This window comes from Lynx rufus, unplaced genomic scaffold (assembly GCF_022079265.1).
Source record: "Lynx rufus isolate CCGP_SWC_20201006 ecotype Redwood Valley unplaced genomic scaffold, mLynRuf1.p SCAF_31, whole genome shotgun sequence".
In the NCBI taxonomy this organism is placed as follows: domain Eukaryota; kingdom Metazoa; phylum Chordata; class Mammalia; order Carnivora; family Felidae; genus Lynx; species Lynx rufus.
This window is the reverse complement of record NW_025814847.1, coordinates 4,752,382-4,762,487: the sequence shown is the minus strand read 5'-3', so window position 1 is coordinate 4,762,487 and position 10,106 is coordinate 4,752,382. Positions and strand designations below refer to the sequence as shown.

Here is a 10,106-nt window from a genome sequence, read left to right as displayed (position 1 = left end):
CGTGGCCGCCGCCGCGCGGCGAGGGGCGGGGCCCGGGCCGGACCACCCGGAGCCGGAGCCTGGGGGGAGGGGGGAGGCTGGAGGCGCCGCTGCGGGAGGGGCTGCCCCGCCTCCCCTCCCCCTCCCCCTCCCCCACTCCCACCCTCCCACCCTCCCACCCTCGCCCGGCCGCGGCCAACCACAAGCAGCAGGGACCTTGAGGCCGAGGTAGAAGAAACAGGGACTTTAATAAAGAGGATTTCCCTTTGGTATAAGTGACACCCGCGAAGATACCCAAACAAAAAGGCGAGGACGAAGACCGTGGAGACACTCCCCCACTCCCAGTCCGCAGGCGGAGCCCCCAGCAGCAGGGCTGGCTCCCGGGGTGGGGGGCGGGGGGCGTCAGCCTGACACCGAAGCTCAGAAGCTCAGGTCGTGCACTAGGCCGCCTGGCCTCCGGGAGGCCCAGGCTTTCCTAGTCCCGGCGCGCGATCCACTTCCAAGGCCGCAGTCTCTGGCGGAAAAGATCGTGCCCAGGCCAGGAGGAGGGAAATGCTAGTCCTTATAAAAGGGCTTCGAAAAGGCAAAGAGGTGATGTGTACATGTCATTGACTATTATCATTCTGTGCTCCAGATAAGCCAGAGAAAACAAACAAGGAAAGTAAATCCACAGCCATAAAATATACGCGTATAAAATCAAAATGAGTGTAGTTCCAAATCTACAGATGGTATTTGGGGATTGTCTACTGCTTTAGTCTCATTGCCCTCGTTCCTGCCTCCACAAACCCGCAGTTACCAGTTCAGGAGGCCTGAATCCTGTCACACCCCCCACCCCCACCCCCGCCCCAGCAAGAGGCAGGGAAGAGGCTGCAGGACCGAGGGGCCGAGGGGCCGGCGGCGACGCTTTGGCTGTAGAGTATTAACATGCATGCAAATTGGGAGGTGGGGGAGGGACTTACAAAATGTATATACAGACCCCTTGGGTGAGGGCCCCCCCCCTGGCCAGGAGGCACTGAGCAAGGGAGGGGTCCATCTCCCCACTGGCCAGGGAGGGGGGGGGGCTCTGAGGCAATCTCTAAGGGTTGCATTTTCCGGGGGACAGGGGCCAGCTGCCATTCCTGCCTCTGCTCTCCCAACCTAAACTGGGGTGGAGGTGGAGTGGGTGCTGAGCAAGGAGAGGACAGGGTCCCCGAAGCCAAGGTGTCAGCACTCCCATCCTCGACCTCAGGGGCTCAAGAACTCTTTGCATAAAATCTCTTCAGACCTAGGAGATGGTCAAAGGCACAAAGTTTAACCACTGGGAGGGAGAGTTGTTGAGAGGGATCTGAGCCCAAGGGTAGACCAAAGGTGTGATTGATTCGTTCCCCCTTCCCTAGAAAGGCGATTGCCCCGTTAGGCTTTTCTCATTTCAAGGAGGCACGCTGCCCAGGCCTCAAGCACCCACCTTCTTGGGGAAGGGGGTATCAGATTGGCACAGGAGAGGCCCAGGGAAGGGGCTACTCTGTACATTAATACTTTGGTAAGGTTCAGGGAGAAGCGGGATTCTACGCCAGGCTTCCGACAAACCCTCTCATTCAGCCGATCCTGAACCGTGTCCACACTACTCCCAGCTCCAACACAAGGCCCAGCCCACAAAACACTCCCAAGTGAAGTCCTGAGAATCAAGGAACAGGGTGGAAGGGGTGAGAGGGCCCCTTCGGGGAGAAAGCACTTTGCTGGATCACAGCTTCCGCTCCACAGGCTGCTGGAGACATAGTTCACTGCCCGCAGAGATGATGGGCAAGTGGTTGTCCACATGGTAGCTGATGAGGTGGCTGACGCTCTCAAAGCGGTGATCCTTTGTCCGAACCTGGTGAGTGTAAAGGGAGAAGGTCAATGCAGGTGAAGAGTCGAAGTAAGACCTCAGCCCCCAAGGCTGAGGAAGCCGGAATGTTCAAGAGGGTTGAAGGAGAAAAGGATGGCGGGATGGGAGGATTGTCAGTCCTGATCACTGAAGCTTCTTGAGAAGGAGAATCCAGAGCTGGCCCCGGGAACAGACAGCTCAGTGAACTGGGAAAAGGCAGAGGGGACGTCTGCCCAGGAACTGTGACGCTGAGGGCTATCTACTCCTCTTCTGACCCGGGAGGCGACACGCAGTGCAGAAAAGACAGGGAAACGAGACGGAGACTGCTCTAGAAGAGAGCCCAAAGTTATGAGGGGCAGTGGGGGCAGTGCAGAGACACAACAGGACACTGGTCTGAGCCCTGCGTCTGGAGGACCGCGGGCGGCTCCTCTCCAGGACGGTTTCCTCATTTGTTAAAAGAGGGGCTCAGGCAAGAAGAACACCTTCCTGCCCAGATGGGCCAGGGAGCTGGGGCTTTGCGGGCTGAAAGGAACAGAGCTCAGGCCCCGGGGGTGTGAGGGAAGGAACCTGGACTGCCGGAGAGGGGTGCCTGCGCACAAACGCCAAGCAGGGACGGCAGGAAGCAGTGAGGGAAGGAGGGGGCCGCAGCCTCCCGCCCACCCCCGCCACTCACCACGCCCTCCGGGTCCACCAGGAGCAGGTGCTTGGGCTGCCCACTCTGCAGGCCGGTGAGCACGTACTGGCCCGGCGTGGTCGTGCTTTCCCGCACCAGGAAGTCCCCGTTGAGCTGCAGCAGGGCCTCGGCCTCCCGCCGGCTCAGCTTCCCGTGGAACCAGGGCTCCCCTCGCAGCTGCTCGGCCATGGCCACTGACTGGGGAGGTGGAGGCACGCGAAGGGCATCCTCGAAGGGCTCTGGGGGTGCAAAGAGAAGGCTAAGAAAGGCAGGGGGCACGACACACGCCAGGACCCAGACCTCCGGGGAGGAAGGCGCAGGGCAGAAGAAGAGGAGCCAGGTGGGAAGACAGCCATGCAGGGAGGAGAGGGGAGCACTCACTCATGTCAAAGAGGTCTCGGGGCGCGCTGCCATTGATGGCAGGATGGGGGGGCCCGGCCCCACCCCCTGCTTGCCGGGCCTTGTCTAGGTTCTGGACGTTGACGTAGGAAGGGTCGTCGAAGAGCTCCCTACCTGCTGAGGAGAGAGAGGCTTCGCAGTGACCCCAGTCCAGCCTCCTGCGCCCCGACTCCGCCCCCCCCTCCCCACCGCCCCGGCTCCCTTCACACCTGGGCAGGGCGGTGGAGGTGGCATCTGTTTGCGAATTTCTGGGTCTCCCCCAACAGGCTGCCCCACAGGCTGCGGGGACAAAAACAAGACGTTACCAGAGGCCCAAACCTGCTACTGCCAACCCGGGCCCAGCCCACCTCCGTCCGAGCCCCTTACCAGCGTTGCTCCCAGGTGGCTGGGGGTCTGGACCCCGGGTGGAGTGGGTCGAGCAGCCCCGGGGGGAGCTCCTTCCCGAAGCCTCATGTCCACCACTCCCCCGAGAGGCGGCTCCTTCCCCGGGAAGTCATTATAGTACTGGTGGTCAGGTGGCTCTTCCTCCTCCTCGTCCCAAGCCGAGCCATCGAAACCAGCCATCCTGAGAGGGGCAGGAGAGAGGGAGGGCACAGACGGTGGCCACGGGCTGGGCGCTGCCTGCGGGGTGGGCCCAAGGCCAGCTGTTTTCTACACACAGCCGCACCACCCTCCCGGGGGCCCTGCAAGTAGCTATTACTTCCTTCTCCAACGTTAGAGACGAGAGAGGCGGGTCAGAGCCGGAGGATCTGCCCGCGGCTTCACAGTGGCACGGTGGTGGAGCAGAGCCACGGAATCGGATTTGACCCTAAAGTTCACACCCTTGGTTGTTATGCTGTCTCCCGAGAGGGAGGGGAGGCACAGGGTAGCAGGAAAAGATACGATCCACACTAGTTTAATCTCCTCCAAATACTCCATAGCTACCAGCCTAAGGCAGGAAGGAAAGGTAGAGATAGTGGGAATAAAACATCCTCCCGCACCCCAAATTCCTGATGGCTTCCACGGGCAGGAAAATGAAAAACCAAGGACGGCCAAACGGGCAAGAAAAGAGAAGCGCACTGGCACCAAGGTGGCTGGGGATAGAAAGGTCCACGCAGGCAGGGACGGTGGGGGCGTGGAGTCTGGCACGTGAGAGGAGGAACCGGCCTGCAGCAGGCAGGACACATTCTCCCGATGGCCGCGGGCACACAGGTTCCATGCCCCGACCCCCTCTGAGCTCGCGTGTGGGCGGAGGGGCAGACTCGCTCTCTCAGTTCCGGCCTGGGGCCCGGGAGCTGCCCCACCCCCAGACCCGCTCACCTGTCGTGAGGGGTGACCAGCTTGGGCGGGTTCCTGAGGTATTGTTTGAAGCGCAGCTCGAAGGCCTGGCCGATGGTGCTGATGACGTCCTGAGCAAGCCCTTCGGGACACTCCAGGATGTGGCAGGCTGCGGGCACAGCACAGGCTGTCGGTGAGCTCGGAGGCGGACTGCTGGGGATGGGGGGGGTGTCGGGGGCGCAGACAGGGCCCTCGCCTTCCGGGGCCCCCGCTTAGCTCCCCAGGTCCTGCTCACCTGCCTCACGGACAGCCGGCCCCACCCAGCGCTCCCCACCACGCCTCACCTCTCTGATTGACCGGGTCTTTGGCAACATAGGCGACGTACTCAGCTGTGTCCTGGGGTCGGGCAGGGTCAGAAGAAGCCACTTAGCTCGACTGTATAGCCCCGCCTCGCCCCCGCCCCCGCCAACCCAGTGCTTTTCAGACACCACACCACCGCTTCCGGCCGGTGTCTCCCCAGCGCCTGGCCCCTACTCTGCCCCCACCACCTGTGCCCCGTTCGGCCACTCACCGGGTCCCCACCGGACGCAAATGAGATAGACTGCATGTGGTGGTTGGCGATGATCTGAGGGTCAGGGCAGGGGACAGAGGAGGGGAATGAAAGACGTCAGGCAGCCTCAGGGCCTACCTGGGCGACCGCAGCCCCGGGGCCCTGGCGGCCGGTCCCGCCCTTCTGGCCTCTCAGCCCAGGCCCTCCTAAGCTCCTCCTTCCTGACTGTCCTGGCTCCTGGCACTGTGACCAGGTCCTGCTCGGCCCTTCCAGCAGTGTTTCTGGCCCCCTCGCCCAACCCCACCAACCTGTTTGCAATCTGCGGCCATGAGGTTGAGGCTGCTGGTGGAGACGGTGAGAGTGATCGGCATTCCTGCAAACTTCAGGTTACTCCTCCCCAGGATGGAGCTGAGTGGGCGGCCACAGGGCTAGGGGAGGGCCCAAGGCTCTCAGAAGCTGCGGTTCCCCACCCCAGGAAACCCCCCCCCCCCACCGCCACCCCATGTTTCCCAGCAGCACCTCCAGCCCCACCGGCCCCGGGGTACCTTTCTCCTCCTTGTTGCCCCCTTCGCACCGGGCACAGCCTCACACACCAGACTGATGGCCTCCCTGGGGACAGAGAGGTCCTCAGACCCAGAGCCTGCCTCCCACTCAGCCTGGGCTGCCATGGGGCAGGGGGAGGGGAAGACCAGGCCAGACTCCAGGGGCACTCCAGGCTCTTTGTCGTGGTGGATTGAATTAAGGGCCTTTAATATTTGATGACACGGAGAGGCCACTTCCTGGCTGATTGGGTTAGGGCCTCAGCGGGGCCCGGCCCCACCCCCTTCCAGCTGGCGAATGTCCCCTCCCCTTCCCAAAGGCAGCAGTCACCGACCGTCCACCCAGCTTCCACTCAGGCTCCAGCTGCCAACTGGCTTTGCCACGGCGCCCGCGGCTCATGGGCCGGAGGAGGAAGGATCCAGATGAGAGCTGCCTCTTTTCATTCAGACTCAGACTCGCTCCCCTAACTTTTTCTCCATCCCCTTTACCAAAAGATAAGGTACCGCCTGCAAGCCACCAAGTGACCCGCGTCCCTCCTCCCCCAGTCTGCTCCCACCCCACTAACCTGGTGACCTGGGTGCGGGTGTTGAAGTCCAGGGCGCGCATCGACTGCAGGACCTCCACACAGCCCATGTACTGAGGGGAGGGGACCGAGGGTGACGGGTCAGCCGCCTCCCCCCACCCCTTCACGAAGAGCCCCGGGTCTTTCCCCTCTGAGCCGCCAAGGGAAGAGTGAAGATGAAGGCATCTCGCCCACTGCCCGAGGCTACACCCCACAACGTGCAAGACAACAGGAAATGAGGGAAAGAGGCAGGCTGGGAGAACCTCATGCATCTGGGAAGAGACTCCAGAGGACAGCGACAGGCACTGGGGGGGGGGGGGAGTGACATCTCCAGGGGGAGGAGACCGGAGGACACCATCCAGGGTCACTCATTCCAACACTTACTAGGGGCCTCGCCACGCTGGGCAGCACGCTGAGCAGGAGAGGGGGAAGGGGTGGGGGGGGCGTCACAAGAAGGAAGGGGCCCAGGGAGGGGTCCAGAATGGGAGAAGGGGCAAGAAAGGTTTGAGAAACAGGACCCTGAAAGCAAGGCGGTGCTGGGAGATGGGTGGGCAGAGGGACTGGAGGCTCTGGAGGGAGCAGGGAGGCTGGGGCGTGCTCACTCACCCGAACCAAGTAGGAAACCCCGGGTCCCATGACTTTGTCGTTGGGATGCAGCCAGCCCCGCGTGGGCTTATTGACAAAGCTCCCGTGGCGGGTCCACTCCTCGCCCCCCAGCTGGCCCCCTTCCACCCGAGTCCTGCGCCCGCCGCCTCCACTCAGCTTGTTCATGTCCTGGAGGAGGGGCAGGGGGCCTGAGTCTGGCGCGGCCGCCCCTACGATCCCCTCCCCATCCTCAGCCACCCTCCCTGGCTCCCCCTTTGGCCCCGGGCGCCCCCCAGCTGGGTTGGCCAGCTTCAGGTTGCTCATCCGGGGGAAGAAGGAGCACAGGGTGGTGGGACTCTCGTCCCCAGGCAGAGGAGGCAGGATAGGCCCCAGGGACGAGGCCGAGGGGGAAGGCGGCTCCTCCGGCGGGGTGGACCCCGAAGCCCCCTCCTCCAGCGATGACAGAGACTCATTCCGAAGCGGATTGTACTTGGGCTTGGGGGGCAGGAGATCCATGGCTGGAGTGAGAGGGAGGCTGCTGCCCAGCCTGGCCCCCCTGCCAGTCAGGGCAAGGGGGCCAGGCAGGGGGCATCCCCAGGCCCTTAGCCTGACCGGACCTCTCTGGCCCAGGGATCTCGAGGATCCTGGGAAGGGAGAGGGTAAGTGGCACCAGCGCCCACCCCCGCTCAGACCCAGAGAGTTTCAGGCCCCATCCCCGCCCAGCGTGGAGCCTCTTCTCCGGCGGAGAAGAGAACAGGCTGGACCCAGAGCTGCCTGGCTCCTCCCCAGGGGCGGGGAGCTAAGCCGAGAGCCCAATCCCGAGGACAGTGCTGACTCACAGGCTCTAAGGGGCTGAACCCCCACCACTGCCACAGCCCCGGACTCGGCAGGGACAGAGCTATGCGTGTCCCCACCCTGCCCCCAGACAACCACCAGTAATCGGGGAGGGGAGCAAAGTGGGGGTGGGAGGGAAGCATGTAGGAATGAGAAGGAAAGGAGGGAAATAAGGATAGGTCTGGATCAATCCAAACAGGACATGGGCAGGCCAAAGGGAGCAGGAAGCCACGGGAGAGTAGGGGGGAATGAGAGAGGAAACAGAGGCAGCTGGGGGTGGAAAAGGGAGGGGATCCCTGAGCTCAGCACTTCCCTTCCTGTCCTGGTGGAACACTCATAGTCCCCCCTCCCGCAACCCAGGCCAGGCTACTCCCACCGCTATGGCACAGTGGGGTGGTGGCCCTAGGGAGCCTGGGCCATTAGCACCCTCTGCTACAACAGCGGTGGACAGGAGGTAAAGAAATGGGGAAAGGTTGGTAGTGGCCCCAGTGGACGCAGAGGGGCCAGGAGGAAGAGCAAAGCCTGTGCTGTAAGGGGAACGAGGTCCAACCTGGGTGGTGCCTCAGGGAACCACCTGGTAGGAGGTGGAACAGAAGACAAGCTGACGGAGCCTCGTTCTCTCCGTGGCACCCACCATGCCGAGGAGTAGCGGCCAGCACTCTTGTGTCTCCCCCCCCCCCCACCTTCCACGGGCCTAGTTAGCAAAGCAAGCTGTCAAGGGTGGGTGGGTGGCAAGACACTGACACTAAGGTCAGCTCCCTGAACGCACTCTCTTGCAGGGACCAGCGAAGGCGCGGGTGTCCGCCAGGGGCAGAATGTGACTGGAGAACGTGGGAGAGTGAAACGGTTCTCCCTCCAACAGAGGCGGGGGTTACGGGCCACAAAGGGACAGAGGGGGCAGATGGCAAATCTGTGCCCAGGGGCGCCAGGGATGGGCTGAGGCTGGACGCAGGGAACAGCCCCAAACCCATCCCTCCCACCCACAGCTTCCTGCCACAGCTCTGCTTGAGGGGGCCACGGAGGAAGATGGGGGGGGGGGTCAGCAAACAAGTAGCAAAAGATACGCAGAACCCCCACGTTCACTCTGGAATGATCTACTCTCAAATTTACTTAAGATAAGGGTGCAAATGATATGATTATAATGATTAATAATGCCACCACTTAACTCTTTCACCTGCCCTAGTCCTCAATCGAGGACAGTTTGGTCACTCCCGAGCACAATTCTATCACTCCACGTCCGAGAGAATGAGGAAAGGCTTCGCCACAGCCTCACACCCCCCACACCTGCCAAGACGTCCTCCAGCCGCGGGAGCCCGCGGAATCCAGAGGCCGGGAACGAGCGACAGGTGTGGGCGTTCGGAAGAAAAGAAGGAGGAAGTAGGGCTTTTTAAAATTTGCATAGGAAAAAAGGAGCCCGCCTCCCGGGAGTCCGGGTGGCCGGGTGTGGGGGTGAAGCCGCTGGTGGCTTCCCAGCCCAGCAGGGAGGAGGAGGAGGCAAGTAGCAGGAAATGGCGAAAGCCTCAGGAATGTTTCCAGAAGGGAAGGCCGGGCGAGCGGGCCCAGGAGGAATGCCCAGGCAGGAACTCTGCTTAGGGGGAGGGGAAGGGCCAAAGGAGCGGTGGGGGTTGAGGAGTCCCTGCAAAAGGGCCACTGTCCCCTCCACCCCTCCAAGCCGCTGTCCCCTGGCAGCGGACAGCGCTCGCTCCTGTCGCACCCACAGGTCGCACACCGACAAACCCATGGCCCTACCAGCTCCCGAGGTGCAGGTGTGAGACCTACAGCTGTCCCTGGGGCGGAGTCGGTCCTGGGAGGGGAAGCTCCGGTAGCGGGGCTGGGAACCCCGGAGCAAGCCTCGCTCCCCAAGTCCAGCCCCCTTCACGCGGGCCCACCCTGGGAAGGGGGCAGGGGGAGGCCAAGGGCTGCCTCTAACCTCTCACCGCTCAGAACCGGCGGGGACACTTTGACGTCCCACCTGCTGGGGCACGAGCGCTCAGGAAAACGGAGCCCGAGGCCCAAAAGAGAAAAGGGAACTATGTGAGCCAGGGTCTTCGGAGCTGAAGACCGCGCTTCCGAGGCGGGGACCGGGGTCGCCCCCCGAGCAGCCCCTCAGGGGGCGTGGCCCCTAGGTCGCGGGCACCCGAGACTTCTAGCAGGCGGGGTGTCCGCTCAGCCCGACGTGGTTGGGGAGAGGCGGGGCCTCGGGGAGGCGTGGCTTCACGCGTCCCTAGCGTTCTTTGAGGGGCGGCGCTCTGCTCTTTCGAGAGATAGGCTCTTTGATGGACAGGAGTTAGCGGAGACCCGTCGCGAGGAGGCGGGGTCTCGGGGAATTGGAAGGACTACCGTCGGGTTTCTTGCACTAGGGCTTGGAAGCATGTCCGGGGGTGGGGCTTCCAGGAAAGCTGGGCGGCAGGGTGGGGTCGTGGACAATAAGCAGAAAACAAGTCGGGGTTCGGGGAGCCCCCTGAAGTTGGGGGGTGGGACTTCCGGGGAGGGGGTCTCGGGGGGCGGGACTTATCCACGAAGACCGGAAGTAGGGTCCCGGGAGAGGGGTTCCGGGGTGGAGGAGCGGGTCACCTAAGGAGAAGGGAAAGGCCCAACTCACCAGGGCCTCATGGAGTCGCCGCACCGCACCGCGGCCCGATTTGGTTCCGGATCACGCTACTGCCTCCTTAGGTTGTCGTTCCAACTTTCTCCCCGGCCCGGCCTCCCTGAAGAAACTTTATTGCACTTACTTCCGGCCCCACTAACCCCTGACCCTCTACCTCGGTCCCTCCTTTACCCAGCCCACTTTCCCGAATCAGCCAATGGCAGCGCGAGAACGCGCACGGGGGCAGGGATGGCCAATTACAGGCGCATTTTTTTACCTACGCTCGTTCTTGAGGAG

General features: G+C 62.8%; 1 protein-coding gene across 4 annotated transcripts; it reads right to left on the bottom strand.

Annotated features, from left to right (window-relative positions):
- Positions 1 to 208: 208 nt before the first annotated feature.
- On the bottom strand, positions 209 to 9,970 carry SHC1 (SHC adaptor protein 1). Of its 4 annotated transcripts, XM_047092846.1 has the most exons (13): positions 9,825 to 9,970; positions 6,410 to 6,577; positions 5,807 to 5,877; positions 5,247 to 5,310; positions 5,010 to 5,129; positions 4,723 to 4,776; positions 4,496 to 4,547; positions 4,194 to 4,320; positions 3,261 to 3,459; positions 3,104 to 3,173; positions 2,877 to 3,026; positions 2,496 to 2,734; positions 209 to 1,828 (listed from the first exon to the last, which is right to left on the bottom strand). In XM_047092846.1, the coding sequence occupies exons 2-13, from the start codon at positions 6,572 to 6,574 to the stop codon at positions 1,700 to 1,702; spliced, it is 1,440 nt and encodes a 479-aa protein (XP_046948802.1). In that variant the 5' UTR covers positions 6,575 to 6,577; positions 9,825 to 9,970; the 3' UTR covers positions 209 to 1,699. The 4 variants fall into 4 exon arrangements, with proteins under 4 accessions (XP_046948802.1, XP_046948799.1, XP_046948800.1 ...); XM_047092843.1 differs by lacking the exon at positions 9,825 to 9,970 and having other exon boundaries at positions 6,410 to 9,817; XM_047092844.1 differs by lacking the exon at positions 9,825 to 9,970 and having other exon boundaries at positions 2,877 to 3,011; positions 6,410 to 9,817.
- Positions 9,971 to 10,106: the final 136 nt, after the last annotated feature.

Coding starts and splice junctions, on each gene's coding strand:
- SHC1 (XM_047092843.1), bottom strand. CDS start 6,904: ATGGATCTCCTGCCCCCCAAGCCCAAGTACAATCCGCTTCGGAATGAG. Junction 4,548..4,722: donor TTGCGTCCGGTGGGGACCCG/GTGAGTGGCCGA, acceptor GCCCGACCCCAG/GACACAGCTGAGTACGTCGC. Junction 2,735..2,876: donor CCGAGACCTCTTTGACATGA/GTGAGTGCTCCC, acceptor TTGCACCCCCAG/AGCCCTTCGAGGATGCCCTT.